Source organism: Hypanus sabinus, chromosome 3 (assembly GCF_030144855.1).
Source record: "Hypanus sabinus isolate sHypSab1 chromosome 3, sHypSab1.hap1, whole genome shotgun sequence".
NCBI lineage: Eukaryota > Metazoa > Chordata > Chondrichthyes > Myliobatiformes > Dasyatidae > Hypanus > Hypanus sabinus.
The window spans coordinates 187,373,456-187,392,767 of NC_082708.1; the positions used below are offsets into that span (position 1 = coordinate 187,373,456).

Consider the following 19,312-nt stretch of genomic DNA (forward strand, 5'->3'; position numbering starts at 1 on the left):
GGTTGAATGGTGTCGCAACAGCCTCACACAATGTCAACAAAATCAAGGAATTGATTGTGGGAGTTGAGGGAATACACACCAGTCCTCAGCGAGGGATCGGCAGTGAAAAGGGTCAGCAGCTTCAGGCTCCTGGATGTCAGCATCTCTAAAGACCTGTCTTGGGCCCAACATATTGATGCAATTATGAAGGTATACCAGTGAAAATAATTTATTAAGAGTTTGAGGAGATTTGGTATGTCACCAAAGATGCTTGCAAATTTCTACAGATGTACGGTAAAGAGAACCTGACTGATATGGAGGCTCCAATGCACAGGATCACAAGAGCCTGCAGAGAATTGTAGACTGAACCAGCTCCACCACAGGCACAATTCCCCCGACCAACAAGTACGTCTTCAAGAGGTGGTGGGTGCCTCGAGAAGGCAACATTTATCATTATAGACCCTTATCATCTGGAACCTGCCCTCTTCCCACCACTACCATTGGGGAAGAGGTACAGGAGCCAAAAGATCTACACTCAGTGTTTCAACAACAGTTTCTTTTCCTCTGACATCAAATTTCTGAGTGATCCATGTTCCCATGAGTTTTACATTCTTATTCATCTTCTGCACTGTTCAATTATTTTTGTGACTCATAGTATATTTTATGTCTTACACTGCACTACTGAAAAAACAACAAATTTGACAACAGATGTCAGTGGTAATAAACCCCCAAGCATGTGACAATAATAAATCAATTTACTGTTTCCTAAGAGTGAGCTACTGAAAAGCTTCTGGGTGTCCATAAATTATGGCCACTCACTTGTGTGGTGGGCGGGTAAACATTCTTGCAAGGGAAGCATGCAAGAGCGTTCCAAAAAGAACAGGGTCACTTCCACCACACCTTACAAAGAACCACTGGACGTCCCGAGGCAAGTTATAGGCCGTAAAGCTCTTTGAGCAGAGTGGCTGCTGTTGTAATATATGCGAAACATGCTACCTAGTGTACTGACGGACAGCAACCCAGTTACAGAATGGCAAGGATAGAAAGAGACTGCAGATGCTCAAACTGGAACAACGTGCCAACTCAGCAGGTTGGCAGCATCTGTGGTGGAAAATGGACGTTGACATTTTGGTGTAATGACAGAGCTGTGGGTGGTGGTGAACCCAAGCACAAAGCAGTTAAATCAGACTCAGTCTCCAAATAAACAAGACAACACAAATGCAATCAAAGGTGACATCACAAACAGTTGTACTGGAAGTGGAACTCCTGTGATTGAGCAATGAGTGCTCAGCACCAGGCTTTTTAAGTACAGACTTTCCAAGAATGGTTGTGACGGGCAATAATTGCCAACACTGTTGCCCTGGTGCTTCACCAGTCGCAGCTTTATGGGAGAGTGGCAAAGAGAAAGCCACTGCTGAAATAAACTCACATGAATTCTCAGCTAGAGTTTACCAGAAGGTATGTGGGAGACTCTGAAGTCAGCTGGAAGAAGGTTCTATGGTCTGATGAAACCAAAATTAAGTTTTTTGGCTATCAGACTAAATGCTATGTTTAGTCTGATCCCTACCATGAAGTATGGTGGTGGCTGCATCATGCTGTGGGGATGCTTCACTGCAGCAGGCCCTGGAAGGCTTGTGAAGTTTGAGGGTAAAATGAATGCAGCAAAATACAGGGAAATCCTGGAGGAAAACCTGATGCAGTCTGCAAGAGAATTGTGACTTGAGAGATTTATTTCCCAGCCAGACAATTATGCCAAGCATAAAGCCAAAACTACAAAGGAATGGCTTAAAAACTTCTTCAGTGGTTTGAACGGGGCACAACTGCGCAAGCGCGTGGAGGTCGGCCAGGGAGAACAGCGGGAAGAGTTTAAAAAGAAGGCAGATTTACAGAGCAAGCGACAGAGTAGAGGGAGACAGAGTAGGAAGGCTTTGGCTCAACGGGGCTTCGGCAATAATGAGTCGAGTCAAGGTGAGTTATCTGTTTAGAAAACAGACAGAAAGAATGTGTATGAGGCAAGTTTACTGTGCTCGGTGTCAGATGTGGGAGGTCCTAGAGACTCCCAGCCTCCCAGACAGCCACCTCTTCACCAGGTGCATCACTCTGCAGCTCCTTAGGAACCGCGTTAGGGAACTGGAGATGCAGCTCGATGACCTTCGTTTGATCAGGGAGAGTGAGGAGGTGATAGAGAGGAGCTATAGGCAGGTTGTCACTCCGGGGACCAGGGAGACAGATAAGTGGGTAACACTCAGGAGAGGGAAGGGCAAGAAGCAGGTGCTAGAGAGTTCCCCAGTGGCTGTCCCCCTGAACAATGTACTCCTGTTTGAGTACTGCTGGGGGAGATGGCCTATGTCAGGGAAGCAAAAGTGGTCACACCTCTGGCACAGTCTGGCCCTGTGGTTCAGAAGGGTAGGGATAGGGAGAGAATGGTAGTAATGATAGGGGACTCTATAGTTAGAGGGGTCAGACAGGCGATTCTGTGGACGCAGGAAAGAAACATGGCAGTTTGCCTCCCGGGTACCAGGGTACAGGATGTTTCTGATCGCGTCCACAATATCTTGAAGTGGGAAGGAGAACAGCCAGAGGTCATGTTACATATTGGTACCAAGTCTCCTCCACCTTTCGTTTGTGGCTGATCTTAACTTTCAACCTCATTCTCCAACTTTCCTCCCTTGATCCTTAAACTCATACTAATCAAGAACCTATCAATCTCTGTCTTAATTGCACCCAGTGACTTGGCCTCCATAATCTTCTGTGGTAATGAATCTCAGATTCCAGCTGAAGAAATTCCTCCTCATCCTAGTTCTGAAGGAACATTCTTTTATTCTGGGGCTGGACCTTGGACTCACCTTCACTGGAATAGCTTCTCCAGGTCCACATATTCAAACCAGTAGATTTCAATGAAATCCATCACTCCCACCCAAGTTCTGAACTCCATTGAATACAGGCCCAGAGACATTCATATATGAAGCCTTTCATTCCTGGTATGAATGTTGTAAACCTCTTCTGGACCCTCTCCATGGCCAGCACCCCTTTCCCATGATAGGGGGCTAGGCATTCCCCAGATAATAGTTCACAACACTCCAAATACTTACAAAGCCTCAGCTGTACATACTTGCTTTTATATTCTAATCCTCTCAAAATCAATGCTAAAATCACATTTGCTTTCCTTGCCACCAACTCAGCCTGTAAGTTTACATTTAGGGAACCCTGATCTCAGACTTCCAAGTTCCTATGCACCTCCAATTTCTGAATTCACTCCCCGTTTAGAGTATCTACACTTTCATTCGTCCTCCTATAAGACCACAAGAGATAGGTGCAGAATTTAGCCACTTGGTCCATCGAGTCTGCTCAGCCACTCTAACATGGCTGATTAATTTTTCCTCTCAACCCTATTTTCTTGCCTTCTTCATGTAACCTTTGACACCCTTTCTAAGCAAAACCCTATCAACTTCCACTTTAAATATATGCAATAACTTGGCCTCCACAGCCATCTATGGCAATGAATTCTACAGATTCGCCAACCTCTGGCTAAAGAAACTCCTCTTCATTTCTGTTCTAAAGGGATATTCCTCTATTATTAGGCTGTTCCGTCTGGTCCTTGACTTCCCCACTATAGGAAACATCTGCTCCACATCTACTCTATTGGATCTAAATGTTTGCAACATTCCTCCTTTACCAATCCAGTGAACATTGGCTTCAAGAATCAGGAGTAGGAAGAGTGCATGTCCTGGACGGTGAGAGTCCATAACAATGGATAACACTTCCTTGAGGCACCGCGTCTTGAAGATGTCCTGAATGGTGGGAGGGTTGTACCTTTGATGGAGCTGGCTGAGTCTAGAACCCTCTGCCACCTCATGCTGACACCAGTTTTTTGCTTCTAGATTTGATCAAATAAATTCATATTTTTTTCCATCTGAGGTATAATTTGAACAATCGTCTTTGGATAATTAGTTCGGGTCCTTTAACCAAACTATGCTTCTGTTTCTGTGAAGAAAGGTTAAAGCATTAAAGTAGAAGATAGAAAACAAATATTCTGGTCAATAGAACCTCTTGCAGAGCATAAACGTTGTCCAGGAACTCTGTTGAGGACATTGTTTGCTTTGGGAAAGCGGATGGAATTGGAATTTTGTTTATTATTATCACAAGTACAGTGAAAGGCTTGTCTTGCATACAGTACTATGCAAAAGTCTTAGGCACATATATACAATATAGCTACGGTGCTTAAGACTTTTGCATGGTACTGTATTTGTAAATTGAGTGGAGAACAAATTTGTAAATCTGGCGGGAGAAAAGGATGTTGGGAATGGTGAGGGGAGCACCACAGGAAGGATCTGGGACAGGTGGCAAAGAAGGAGTGCCAGGGGCAGGGGCTGGCATAGATGCAGACACACCCTGCCCTGAGACACCAGGCAAGGTAATGTGATTCCAAGCAATTGGTTTATTGATCATTACGGAATGTGTCTCTGGTGCTTCCCAGTCTCCTTCCTCACCCTTCCCCTTTTCCCACCATGATACCCCTTGCCCTGCTCCCTTCCCTCTCCCAGTCCACAATAGAGACCCATATCAGAATCAGATTTATCATCACTCACATATGTCATGAAATTTGTTTTTTTTTTGCGGCTGCAATACATAAAATTACAGCATGGTTTGGAAGTCTTAGGTACCCTAACTGTATATACGTGCCTAAGACTTTTGCACAGCAGTATACTCTTCATGCAGATTAATTCATTACACAGTGCATTGAGGTAGAACAAGATAAAACTAACAATGTAGAATAAAATGTAACAGTTACAGGGAATCTGCATTACAGATTAACAATAAAGTGCAAGACCATAAGGTATTAGATTGTGAGGTCAAGAATACATCTCATTGTACTAGGGAACCATTAATAGTCATATAACTACGAGGTAGAAGCTGTCCCTGAGCTTGGTGGTACATGTTCTTGATGGGAGAGGAGAAGAGAAAATGTCCAAGGAAGGGGCTGGGGTCCCTGACTATGCTGGCTGCTATATTGAGGCAGCTGGAGAGGAGCTGGCTTCTCTGACGTGCTGAGCCACGTGCACAAATCTGCAGTTCTTACCAGTTGCAAGTGGCATGGTCATGATTTTCAAGATTTGGAAAACAGCTGATTCAAAAGAAGGTGAATAGCAATGTGAAGAATATATGAGTAAGAATTCAGAGTATGAAATTAAAATCTGAGAATTAGATCTCAATATCTGAAAATGATGAGGATTTTATAATTATGAAAATTATAGTAGGTTTTTCCCGCTGAGGTTGAGTGGACTGCAACCAGGTTAAGGGTAAAAGGAGCGAGGTTTAAGGGGAACATGAGAGGAAACTTCTTCACTCGGAGGGTGGTGAGAGTGTGGAATGAGCTGCCAGCGCAAGTGGTGCATGTAAGCTTGATTTCAATGCTTACGAGAAGTTTGGATAGGTACATGGATGGTAGGGGCATGGAGGGCTATGGTCCCGGTGCAGGTCGATGGGAGTAGGCAGTGTAGCTGGTTTTGGCATGGACTAGATTGACTGCTTCTGTGCTGTACTTCTCTATGACTCTAAGTCATCCCATGAACATAGCGGTGTCTTTAGAAAACTGCCAGGAAAGACTAGGTCAATGAGGGCAAATAGTGTTTTGTTTACTTAGAGAAGGAGGATGTAGTGAACATAAAGAACTAGGAGCAGGAGTCGGCCATATAACCTGTCAAACCTGCTTTGCCATTCAAAGAGGTCATGGGTGATGTGGCCGTGGACTCAGCTCCACCTACCTGCCCCTTCCCCATAAACCTTACTTCCCTTGCAATGCAATCACCTGTCTCACTGTGTCTTATATCTATTTAATAAGCTAGCCTCTACTGCTTCCCTGAGCAGAGAACTCCATAGATTCACTGCTTTTTGGGCAAAGCATTTCCTCCTCATCTCTGTTGTAAACTTACTCCCCAAATCTTGAGGCTATGTCCCCTAGTTCTAGTCTCACGTTCCATTGGAAATAACTGAATTAGCACAAGAGATTTTGTAAATGCTGGAAATCCAGAGTAATCCCAACAAAATGCTATTAGAACTCAGCAGGTGAGGCAGTATCCTTGGAGAGAAATAAACAGTCAATTTTTCTCAGCCCAAAGCATCGGCTGTTTATTCTTCTCCGTAGATGGTACCTGACCTGTTGAGTTCCTCACAGCAATCCCTTTCGTGATTGTATATTTTTCTATAAAATCCCCTTCTCAAGGGTGGCAGCAACTAACAATCTGCAGAAAGAACTCAGTGGTTTAGTGGTTTGTGTCAAAACCCTTTATCCAGATTGAGAGTAGAAAGAGGAGATGGCCAGTATACTGAGGGGAAGGGAGTGAAGATTCCGAGTTGATTGGTGGACTGAAGAGGGGAAGAGATTGACAGGCATGTTGTACAAGAATGTAAGACCGTAGGCCATAAGATATAGGAGCAGAATTAGGCCATTTGGCCCGTCAAGTCTGTTCTTCCATTTCATCTTTTCTGATCCATTTCCTTCTCAGCCCCTCTGGCCTGCCTTCTCCCTGTATCCCTTCATGCCCTGAACAATCAAGAATCTATCAACCTCAGCCTTAAATATACCCAGTGACATGGATTTCACAGTCACCCAAGGCAACAAATTCCACAGTTTCACCACCTCTGGCTAAAGAAATCCCTCCTCATCTCCCTTTTAGAACATAGATGAGGAGGACAAGGTAAGGGATGGGAGGGGTGTTGGAAGTTGGGAGACAATGGGAGGTGAATGATAGATGGAGACAGGCAAAGAGAGAGGGAAGGAGAGCGATGAGAGGCAGATAGAGCATGTGCAAGAGGGAGTGTGTCTCCACAAAGATGGGACGTGGATTTGAATGAATTATAATACATTTTAAATCTACTTCATGTTTTCTTGGCAAAATTAATTTCTTTCCATGAGAGGTATATAAGGTTGGTAAAGACAGTCAAAGACACATCCATTGAGGAAGGTAGTGTCATCTTTGAAGGCACTGTCTCATGTACTGTCTCATGTTGAGGATTAGACACGTACATAAACATTATCCAGTTTTTACACTATATATAATAATATACTAAAGTGTTAGGTACATGAAAAAACAAATCTGTAAAACAACGAAGCTTTCAAAAATAATGAAATGAAAAGTTTGTAAATATCAAAAAAATTACTATGAAGAGCAGTATACAGTAAATCAAATCAATATTTGGTGTGAACACCCTTTGCCTCTTAGATACACTATCGTGCAGTTTAGTGACTGGTAAGTTGTTCCAAGCATCTTGGAGAAATTGCCACAGTTGCTTTTGTCTCTCAGAGTAATTCCAGACGGCATTGGTTCAGGGCTGTGTGGAGGCCAAGCATCCATGTAAAATATCCAGGGTACCTAACTCTTATCCACAGTACTGTATTTGCTTTGTAATATATGCTCATTTTGATGACTCTGTACTGGCAAACCACTTCCATAGAAAAATTTGCCAAGAACTACTGTGGTCCTGGAAAGAATGTGATCGCCTACTACATACAGCACAGGAGATAGCAAACGAATGAACGAATTGTACTGCTGCCTCAAAACGACAAATTTCATATCATGTAAGTCAGTGATAATAAATCTGATTCTGAGATGGACGGTACAAATTTATCGGCAAGTCGGTCAAACACAGGTAAATGGGATTAGCTTGGTTACCCAAGAGACAGGAGATGCTACAGATGCTGAAAATCTGGAAAAGTTCACACAAAACTGTGGAGGAATTCAGCGCAGTCGCTATGGAGGAAAACAAACAGCCAACATTCCAGTTCAGGCAGCAACTACTCAGCTCTCAGGGTTTGTGAAGAAGCCTCACTAATAATAACTCTTCAGTTAGCGCTGACAATAGTTGCCAGCTTCAGCCAGCGACAGAGACAGGCTCAGGAATGAATTTTCCGATGGGCTGCAACACTGAGTATAAATGTTAGAATGTTTGATTATTGTTGTTTGTACTTTGGTTATTTTTCCATCCTATTGGCTGCAATCTTCCATTGATTCTATTATGGTTCTTGGAATTACTGTGTATGCCCACAAGAAAGTGAATTTCAGGGCTGTATGTATTGACATACATGTAGTTTGATAATAAATATAGTTTGAATTTTGAACTTTGGTGTAGCCTCTGGTTAGGGAACACTTGTGTTTGCAGACTTGGTCATCTCAATTGATGGTTCTAAAGGTAAAATCTTCAGAGTTCATATATCCCCCAAATGGAGGCAATTATATTTCAATTAAAACTTCAAAATAAAAGTTCACCTTGACTTAAGGTTGCTGCTAGGCTTCAATTGTAAGGAGAAATTGGATTGGCTGGGACTCTTCATTTCCCTGAAGCACAAGAGGCTCATAGACGTTTGTACAATTATTGATTTATTTATTTAGTGACACAGCGTGGCATATGCAGTTCCAGCACTTCAAGCCACGCTGCTCAGGAACCCCTGATTTAACCCTAGCCTAATCGTGGAACAAATTACAATGATCAACTAACATTCCCACCGGCACATCTTTGGATTGTGGGAGGAAACCGATACACCCAGAGGAAACGGATGCATTCCATGGGGAAGATGAACAGACTCCTTACATCAGACAATGGGATAGAACACCAAATTCTGAGGCCCAGAGCAGTAATAACATCATCCTAACCACTATGTTACTATAAGGAGCACAGATAAGGTGGATGATCGCACTCTTTTTCCTAGGGCAGTGGAATCTAAAACTGGAGGGCACAGGTTGTGATGAGACTCTTCTCATTGCTACCATCAGAGTGGAGATATGGAGCCTGAAGACACATACTCAAAGCTTTAGGAACACCTGCTTCCCCTCTGCCATCAGATTTCTGAATGGTCTATGAACCCATGTACACTAACTCACTTTCTTTCTATTTGTATTAATTATTTAATTCTTTTTACGTATATTATAAGAGGTGACCTGATAGAGATGTACAAGATGAGATAAGGCACAGAATGAGTGGACTGCCAGAAACATTTTCCCTAGGTGGAAATAAGGTGCATAATTTTAAGGTGATTGGAAGAAAGTATAGGGGCGATGTCAGAGGTAAGCTCTTTACACAGAGATTAGTGGGTGTGTGGAATGTGCTTCTGGGCTGGTGGTATACATTAGGGACATTTAAAAAACATTTAGTTAGGAACATGGATGATAAAAGACAAAGTTAAAGTCTGTCCCGAGCCTTATAGGCTCATCAGGCCGGTGCTTATGCTGGTTTCCGTGGCGTGAAGCGACTGAGAGTACGAGACACCCTTACCCGCCCCCCCCCCCCCACCGGATAGGGTGCCAGTCTATCGCGAGTTAACCCCCAGCATTTTGCTGGTACCCATTTTCAGCTGGGTAGACTGGAGCAATGTGTGGTTAAGTGCCTTGCTCAAAGACACAACACGCTGCCTCGAACTCACGACCTTCAGATCGCTAGTCCAACACCTTAACCACTTGGCCATACTCCACACAAATGGATGATACCTGAAAGGCAATTTTCCCACCACAGAGTGGTGGATATATGGAATGAGCTCCTAGAGGGAGCATAGAGACAGGTAAAATACAATGTTCTATTAACTCTTGGACAGATACATGGATAGGAAAAGTTTAGACTTAAACAAATGGGACTAGCTTCGATGGAAATCTTGTTGTCATGATGAGTTGGACTGTAGAACAGTTTCCATGCTGAATTACTGTATATTTATTTATTTACAGTTTTATGTTAAAGTCTAGGCACATACACATAGCTAGGGTGTCTGAGACTTTTACACAGTATTGTAGTAATTTTATGTATTGCACTGTACTGATGTTGCAAAAAAATCAAATTTCATGACCTGGGTGAGTGATGATAAACCTGATTCTGATCCGGGTCTCTATTGTGGACTGGAAGAGGGAAGGGAGCAGGGAGAGGGGAATCATGTTTGGAAAAAGGGGAAGGGAGAGGAGAGGAAGCGGAAGGCACCAGAGAGACATTCCGTAATGATCAATAAACCAATTGTTTAATATCAAATGACCTTGCCTGGTGTCTCAGGGCTGGGCGTGTCTTGCTAACTGCCACCCACCACCCCTCACCCCCAGCACTTCTTCTCTACCACCTGTCTCACACCACTCCAGCAGTGCTGTGTCATTAACAAGGTGTTTTCACCCGCAGAACTGCCACTCACTGGATTTTTTTGTTTATCACACCATTCCCTGTAAACTCCAGAGACTATTGTGCGTGAAAATCCCAGGAGATCAGCAGTTTCTGAGATGCTCAAACCACCCCATCTGGCACCAACAACTATTGCGTGGTCAAAGTCACTTAGATCACAATCCTTACCTGTTCTGAAGTTTGGTCTGAACAACAAATGAACCTCTTGACCTTGTTTGCATGCTTCTACGCAATTGAGTTGCTGCCATGTGATTGGCTGATTAGATATTTGCATCAATGAACAGTTGTACAAGTGTACCTAATAAGGTGGGCAATGAGTGTATGCTGTTCGTTTCCAATCGCTCAGCCATTGGAAAGATAAGCTGGAAAGAGTGCAGAAAAAATTCATGAGGATATTACTGTGACTGGAGGACTTGAGTTATATTGAGAAGTTGAATAATCTGTCAATTTTTTCCATGGAATGTGGCAGGCTGAAGGAGGAACTCATGGAATAGATAGGGTGAATGTCCACAATCTTTTTCCCAGGGTAGGGAGTGTGTGACTAAAGGGTATTATTTAAGGTGAAAGGGGAAAGGTTTAAAGGGGAACTGAAGGGCACCTTTTCAAGGATCCAAAGTACATTTATTATCAACAAATGTATAAATTATACAACCTTGAGAGTTGTTCGCGAACAGGCAGTCACCAAGCAAGGAACATGAAAGAACCCAATTTTAAAAAATAAAGCCAGCCCTCAGTGCTCACAGAGAAAGATAAAAAAACCCAAATCATACAAACAATAGAAGTGAGCAACAGAAACAGCATTCCAAACCAAATTGAGTCCTTAGATCCAAATCCTTGTAGCAGCCCAGAGTAGGCCCAAAACCTCAGTATTCCGTTCATTATAGTAGTGAGATAAATCATCGCAAAGTTCACAGACATGAAGCACAGCAGGCATAGAGCACTGTCACAGCCTTAGCATTGCGGAGAGAGGAGCCCCTAGACTATTTGGGATGCCGTTTAAATTCTCCAAATCTCACACTAGAAATTGGACCTCACTGTGGATAATCGCTCCAGGCCTATAACACACCTCCCAGCAATTCGCCTTGGACCTGGATTTCACTGTGGATAAAGCTGTTCTCAACCTCACCAAATTGTCACGGCGCCCAGAGCAATCCACACTCATGCCCAGGTTAGTTGGACAGGCATCGGAACTCCTCTGTCCCAACTCCTCCCCTCCAAACTGTCCGTTCTAAGCAGCATGGCTCCAACTGCAAGTGCATCGATTTTGGCAGCACTCCAGCACATCTCTTGAGTTCGCTTTGACCTTGCTCGCCTCTTCATTGTTTCTGGTGATGGCTTACCACAATTTATTTTTTAAGAACTGTTATTAGTGATGTTTTTAATCACATTCCTTTGCTGTTAAACCACAAGTAAACTGTCGCGTGTCTTCGGTAGCGCCAGTGGTGAATCTATGAAAGAAGCTGCTAGAGAGAGCTGCAGAAACTGGTACAATTGCAATGCTTAAAGTACTTCAGAATCAGAATCAGGTTTATTACCACCAGCGTGTGTTGTAAAATTTGTTAAATTCGCAGCAGCAGTTCAATGCAATACATAATCTAGAAGAAAAATAAATAAATAAGCAATTCAATTACAGTATATGGATATTGAATAGATCAAAGTCATGCAAAAACAGAAATGATATATATTTAAAAAGTGAGGTAGTGTTCACGGGTTCAATGTCCATTTAGAATCTGATGGCAGAGGAGAAGAAGCTGTTCCTGAATCGCTGAGTGTGTGCCTTCAGGCTTCTGTATCTCCTACCTGATGGTAACAGTGAGAAAAGGGCATTCCCTGGGTGCTGGAGGTCCTTAATAATCAACGCAACATTGAGGCAGATGCATGGATAGGAAAGATTTAAAATAAATTATGGGGTGGTATGGTAGCGTAGTGTAGCAATTTTTCAATGATCGGGGTTCAGTTCTCACTGGAGTTTGTATGTTCTCCCTATGTCCACGTGGTTTCCCTATTTACTTATTTGTTGAGATACAGTGCAGAATGGGCTGTTCAAGCGGCATTCCCCAGCAATCAGCTTTTTAACCCTATCCTATTAATATATATTGACCAATTAATCTACCAACCGTAATGCCTTTGGACCTTCTCAGGAAACTGGAGCTCCCAATGGAAACCTACGTGATCACGGGGAGAACATACACACTTGTTGCAGAAGGTGGCAGGTATTGAACCTGGGTCGCTGGTACTGTAAAACGTTGTGCTAATCACTACAGGAAGAAAACAGAGCACCCACTTTCTCTAGGTGTTCTTTTTTCCTCCCACATTCCAAAGACATACGGGTTAGGGTTTAGTAGGTTGTAGGCACGCTATATTGGCACCTGGTGCATGGTGATACTTGTGGGCTGCCCGGCACTACCCTCGCTGATTTGATTTGATGAAAACAACATATTTTACTGCATGTTCCGATGTACATGTGATAAATAAAGCTAATCTGTCTTTATCTTTAAAGAAGGATATGGACCAAATATAGGGAAATGGGACTAGCTAAGGTAGCCACCTTGGTTGGCATTAACGAGTTGCACTGACTAGCCTGTTTCTGTGCTGTATAACTCAACGACTATAACCTTTCACGCTGTGCTTATTTAAGTGTTTGTTTAAATGTTTCTTAAACATTGTAACTGTTTCAGATTCCTCCACCTCCTCTAGTAACCGGTTTCATAGATCAACTTTCCTCTGTGTAACAAAACCTGCCAACTCAGATCCTCCTTTAATATGAAGGAGGATATATATATATATATATATATATCCTCCTTTATATATATATATCCTCCTTTAATATGACTTTCGTATGAAGAAAGACTGGATCGACTAGGCTTATACTCACTGGAATTTAGAAGATTGAAGGGGGATCTTATTGAAATGTATAAAATTCTAAAGGGATTGGACAGGCTAGATGCAGGAAGATTGTTTCTGATGTTGGGGAAGTCCAGAACGAGGGGTCACAGTTTAAGGACAAAGGGGAAGCCTTTTAGGACCGAGATGAGGAAAAATTTCTTCACACAGAGAGTGGTGAATCTGTGGAATTCTCTGCCACAGGAAACAGTTGAGGCCAGTTCATTGGCTATATTTAAGAGGAAGTTAGATATGGCCCTTGTGGCTAAAGGGATCAGCAGTTATGGAGAGAAAGCAGGTACAGGGTTCTGAGTTGGATGATCAGCCATGATCATACTGAATGGCGGTGCAGGCTCGAAGGGCTGAATGGCCTACTCCTACACCTATTTTCTATGTTTCTATGTTTAAAACTCTTGAGTCTCACGGTAAATCTGTGCCGTCTTGTTGAGGATTTTTTTTACCTTCAAAAATAAGTTGCCACTGTGGAACTCTCTAGAAGGAAGGCAGATATTGTCAATGCATTTATAAGTTATCTGGACTACCATGGCACTACAGTAGCATAATGGTTAGATTGACGCTACTACCAAAAGACCATAATACCTGGGAGCAGAATCAGGCCATTTGGCCTAACGAGCCTGCTCTGCCATTTCATCATGGCTGATCCACATTTCTTTTCAAGCCCATATGCCTTAATGCCCTGACTAATCAAGAATTTATCTACCTCCGCCTTAAATATAACCAATGACTTGGCTTCCACAGCCGCCTCTGGCAATGAATTCCACAGATCTTCACTAAAGAAATTCCTCCTCATCTCTGTTCTATTCCAAGGCTGTGCCCTCTGGTCCTAGACTCCCCTACCATTGGAAACATCTTCTCCACATCCACTCCATTGAGGCCACATTCTATAGGTTTCAATGAGGTTGCCCCTTGTTCTGAATACAGCTTGGGCATTAGAGTTTGGAGTTCAATTCTGACTTCAGCTGTATGGAGACAGTATGTCTTCCCAGTGGAAGGTGTGGGTTTTTTCTGGATGCTCGGTTTCCTCTCACAGTCCAAAGACATACCAGTTGGTAGTTTAATTAGTCATTGTAAATTGTCCTGTGATTAGACTGGGGTTCAATCGAGTTGCATGTTTCAAAGGGCTGTAAGGGACTACTCTGCACTGTATCGCTAAATAAATAAAAAAAAAACTTGCGAACCAAGACCAGGGAGTTAAGATTAGTTTAACAAGCTTCTTTTTTTTACCAGCATGAATATCAAGGGCCAAATGACATCCTTCTGTGTCTTTGCTTCTTAAATACTCACCATAAGTCTCTCACCTGTCCAATGTTTCTTGAGTCTTTGAACTAAAATTACTTTGTAAATTTGAAATAACTGCAGTACACTCAGTGGCCACTTTATTAGGTACACCTGTACACCTGCTTAATGATGCAAGTATCTAATCAGCTCCATCTGACGTGACAGCAACTCAATGCATAAAAGCATGCAGACATGGTCACGAGGTTCAGTTGTTGTTCAGACCAAACATCAGAATACGGAAGAAATGTGACCTAAGTGACTTTGACCATAGAATGATTGTTGCTGCCGGAAAGGGTGGTTTGAGTATCTCTGAAACTGCTGATCTGGGATTTTCACACACAACTGTCTCTAGAGAATGGAGCAAAAAACAAAAAAAAAGACCTCAAGGGAATGGTGGGTGAAAATGCCTTGACTAACTGAAATAGCCATGTGTTGCAACAGTGGTGTGCAGAAGAGCTTCTCTGAATGCACAGCACATCAACCTTGAAGTAGATGGATTACAGCAGCAAAAGACCATGGCCACTTTATTAAGTACAGGAGGTTTTCATCCACACAGATCATTCCGTCAAATTTCCGACTTCATGTGTATTTTGAAAGATGCACTAAAGTATGTTGTTTGCACTAACAACCAACACGTCAAAGGAACATTTGTGAAGGGGAATGAACAGTTGACATTTTGGGCTAACAATCTTAATCTGAAGTGAATTTTCACCACTGATACTGGCTGGCCCCCTAAGCACATCTACAGGTACACCTTCCCCAGCATTGAGCGCATCTCTAAGGAGCCATACCAAAAGAAAGCAGCATCCATCATCAAGGACCCTACCATCCAGGTTATGCTCAGTTCTCACTGCTGCCATGAGGAAGGAGGTACAGGAGCCTCAGGACCCACATCACTGTATTCGGGAATAGTTATTCCATCAGGTTCCTGAACCAACGTGGATAACTTCACTTACCCCAACACTAAACCTATGGACTCACTTTCAATGACTCTATAACTCTTCACATTCAGATTCAGATTCAGATTCAGTTTATTGTCATTCAGAAACCACAAATGCAATGCAGTTAAAAAATGAGACAACGTTCCTCCAGAATTATATCACAAAAGCATATGACAAAACAGACTAAACCAGAAAATCCACATAACGTTTGGCAATCCCCAATCCAGAGTCCGGAGAGGCTGCTGCGTATTAATATCGCGCTACCATCTTGTTCTCAATATTGGTTGCTATTTTTATATTTACTTGTTTGTTTGTTTATTCTTTTTGTATTTGCACAGTTTGCATTTTAGTTGTTTGTCATTGTGTGCAGTTTTTCATCAATTCTACTGCGTTTCTTTGTATCTACTGTGAATACCCTCTAGAAAATGAATCTCAGGTAGTATATGTTGACATATACATACTTTGATAATAAATTTAATTTGAACTTTGAGTTCCACCAACATTCTCTGTCTTGCTTCAGATTCTCAGCATCTGCATTCTCTTGTGTCCCTCATCAGGAACTCATTGAAGGATCAGCAGTGGAAAAGATGAGCAATTTCAAGTTTCAGGGTGCCAACATCTCTGAAGATCTATCCTGAATATTAATTCAATTATGAAAAAAGTACACTAGAAGCTATACTTCATTAGGAGTTTGAGGAGGTCTTGTATGTACTAAAGAGTAGCAAATTTCTGCAGGCGTACCATAGAGACAATTCTTACTGGTAGTATCACCATCTGGTGTGGAGGCACCATTGCACAGGATCAGAAAGAGCTGCAGAGGTTTGTAAACTCAGCCAGCTCCATCATGAGTACTAACCTCCCTACCCTCAATGGCGATGCCTCAAGAAGGTGACATCCATCAGTAAGGACCCTCATCATCAAAACTTGCCCTCTTCTGATTACTACCATCAAGGAGGAGATACAAGAGCATAAAGACACACACCCAATGTTTTAGGAATATCTTCTTCCCCTCCACCATTGGTTTTCCAAATGGTCAGTGAATCAATTAATAAAACCTGACTATTTTGCTCGCTTTTTGCAATGCTTAAATTTTAAATATTGTACTGTAGTGCTGTCGCAAAACAGCAGATTTCACAACATACAGTATGTCAGTGATAATAAACCTGATTTTGATGCTCTCTCTCTCTTTCTCTGTCACATATCCCTTTTTCTATCAGACACCCATCCTTTCTATTCTCTACTTTGTACCAATTTCAGCCTGCTTTTCTGTCTGGCCATGTTCTCAGTGTAAGTCGCAAAACGGATTATTTTGCATTCACACTTGCAAATTTCTACTGGTTGCATCACTGTCTGATATGGAGGGGCCACTGAACAGGATCAGAAAACTCTGCAGTAAGTTGTAAACTCAGCCAGCTCCATCATTGGCACTAGCCTCCCCAACATCGAGGACGCCTTCAAAAGGCATTATCCATCATTAAGGAATCCCATCACCCAGGACATGCCCTTTTCTCATTGCTACCATCAGAGAGGAGGTACAGGAGCCTAAAGACACACACTCAACATTTCAGGAACAGCTTCTCCTCCTCCGTCATCAGATTTCTGAATGGACAAGAAACACGTGAACACTACCTCAGTATTTTCCCTCTTTTTACGCTATTCATTTAATTATTTTATATACAATTCTTATTTTAATTTATAGTTTTTATGATTATGTTTTGCACTGTGCGGCTGCTGCAAAACAGTGAATTTTGTGACATGTGCCAGTAATATTAAACTTAATTGTGATTCTGTCAGACTTGGTAATATTTCCTGATCAATCTGAAGCCTCGTAATTATTATATCCATCAATTTGTTTCCTGTTTAGGCTTTAATCTTTAAATAAGTTGTAAAGATGCAGAGGTGAGGTGGCAGGTTGAGCCTTTTAATGTTCTCTTATTAACATTAATAAAATCAGGTGACAGGCATGTAATTGAAAAGATCCCACGGTGTGGAGCATGCAGGATGGAAAATCACATCAGTTTAACAGAACTGAAAGGATTTCACCAGCTGTAGATTTTATTGTGTCAGGAAAGCATTCGCAAGCTGTTTGTTCGGTTGAGAAAGAAGGGAAAAGAAAAACTATGAAGCTAAAACAGCCCATGGGAATAAATTTTAGGTCGATTAGTACAGTTCCTAGCTGTCAAGGCTTGGAATTAATGGTGATTTGATGACAGAATTTTTGACGCGTGAACAAAGAGGTGTAGGGGAGGAAGACATGATTCCTTAGAAGAATGGTACTCCTCTAGCTTGGCCTCACTGTCTGTGCTGTCATCCGTCTGCCAATCTCCCTGTCCATGGTTGTTTAGAGTTGTTTTTATCCTCCTTTCTTTCCCACAGACTTTGCCAGATCCGGACCAGTGCCTGGGTTCCAAGGTGACACACTGCTGTTGGCCTTCATCGACTTGAGACAAGTAAGCCTTTGTTTTAAATGTGTGACTGAAGACCGCAGTGCCTGCAGGATGCGATTGACGCTCGTCCATCCCCCCCCCCCCACCGCTAGACGACTCCTTGGCGGGATCTTGCCCGTCACCATTCGGAGTTTTTTGTTGGCTTTTGGGCCTACAAGTTGAGGCCTGACCAGTCAGGTCTCTCCCTTTCTTTCTCTCTCTCTCTCTCCCTCTCTCTCTCTCTCAACCTCTTTTTATCCATCTTTCTCTCCCGCTCTCTCTGTCCCTCATCCTGCTTTTACTCTCCCTCTCTCTCACCGTCTCTCTCTCTCTTTTTCTCTCACTCACACCATCTCTCTCTCTTTTTCTCTCACACACACTCTCTCTCTCTCTCTCTCTCTCTCTCTCTCTCTCACACTCACTCTCTCTCTCCCCCACTTTTTTTCACTTTCACCTGCTCCGTACCATGATCACCAGATTTGGCAGAGGAGGCGGGGGGGTGGTCTGTCAGCAGTGTCTATGCTGAGCAGGTGTTTGGCGTATGGGGAGGAATGGGGATCACCTGCTTGTCAGGGCTCCTTGTTCTCTTTCTTTGGAGTGATAACGTGCGGAGAACAAGGCAGAGGGAGGGAGAGGAATGTGCATCCTGCCAACTGGCCTTCCCCAAGCCTGCTGACAAAGTGCTGTGTTATAAAGTTGACCTTGCTCCACCTCTCACTACCAGAAGCCGCCGACGGGGCTTCTCCCTCCTCTCTCCGCCAGCGGCTGCAGGGGTCTACTCACAGTGTCGACATCCCAGGACAGCGGTGGGCGTGCCATGAGCAGAGAAAGGGGTCTCTTGTCCTGTCATCTTTTCAGTCCGAAGATAGATGGGGATTTGTCAGGAACTGTGGATTTCTCAGCCGCAGTGACTTTATGCTCTAAACCCATTTACTTCTGTGGTTTAGTTCACGGCTGTTGATGCTGGGAGGATCTCACAGTCATTAGCATTACCATTTGTGTTTGAACCCTCTTTTAACTGTTGCTTTGTATTCACTTACACGATTGTATGCACGTATATTTACCGTGATCTGTAGCAGCATGGTGGCGTACAAGTTAGCGTAACACGTTGCAGTACCAGCGACCCAGGTTCAGTTCCGCACCTGCCCATAAGGAGTTTGTACGTTTTTCCAGTGGCCACGTGGGTTTCCACCAGGTGCTCTGGTTTCCTCCCACAGTCCCACTTACAGGTTAGTAGGTTAACTGGTCACGTGGGTGTAACTGCGCAGCGTGCGGTTTCTCCTCCCTCTCTTCGCCGGCGGCTGCGAGGATCTGCTCACTGTGCTGGCATCCCAGGACGACGGTGAGCAGAGAAAGTGGTCTCTTGCTCTGCCATCTTTGGGCCGGAAGGGCCTGTTACCATGCTGTACCTCAAAATTAAAATTAAATACAAATTTTACGCATGCCGACTTCATCACTTAGATGTGAAACACAAAGTACTGGTGTTAAACCTTAGTGAATTTTCTGAGCTCAAGCTTTGAAGGACCTGACCCTGAGCGGCCAGGTGTGAGCAGCCACTCCATGGGGTATTTGGATAAAGGGGCTTCCGTTAGTTATTCAACCAAAGGTGCAAATTAAGTTGCGTTTATTGAGCAT

At 43.1% G+C, this 19,312-nt stretch overlaps 1 protein-coding gene across 5 annotated transcripts in view; it reads left to right on the forward strand.

Moving 5' to 3' along the window:
* Positions 1–19,312, forward strand: part of LOC132391962 (exocyst complex component 6B-like) — an 845,841-nt gene that overhangs the window by 660,598 nt on the left and 165,931 nt on the right. For all 5 annotated transcript variants that reach the window (XM_059965781.1, XM_059965785.1, XM_059965784.1 and 2 more), the window contains exon 20: positions 17,628–17,701. In XM_059965781.1, the coding sequence (XP_059821764.1) occupies positions 17,628–17,701 (74 nt within the window). The remainder of the gene's footprint in view (positions 1–17,627; positions 17,702–19,312) is intronic.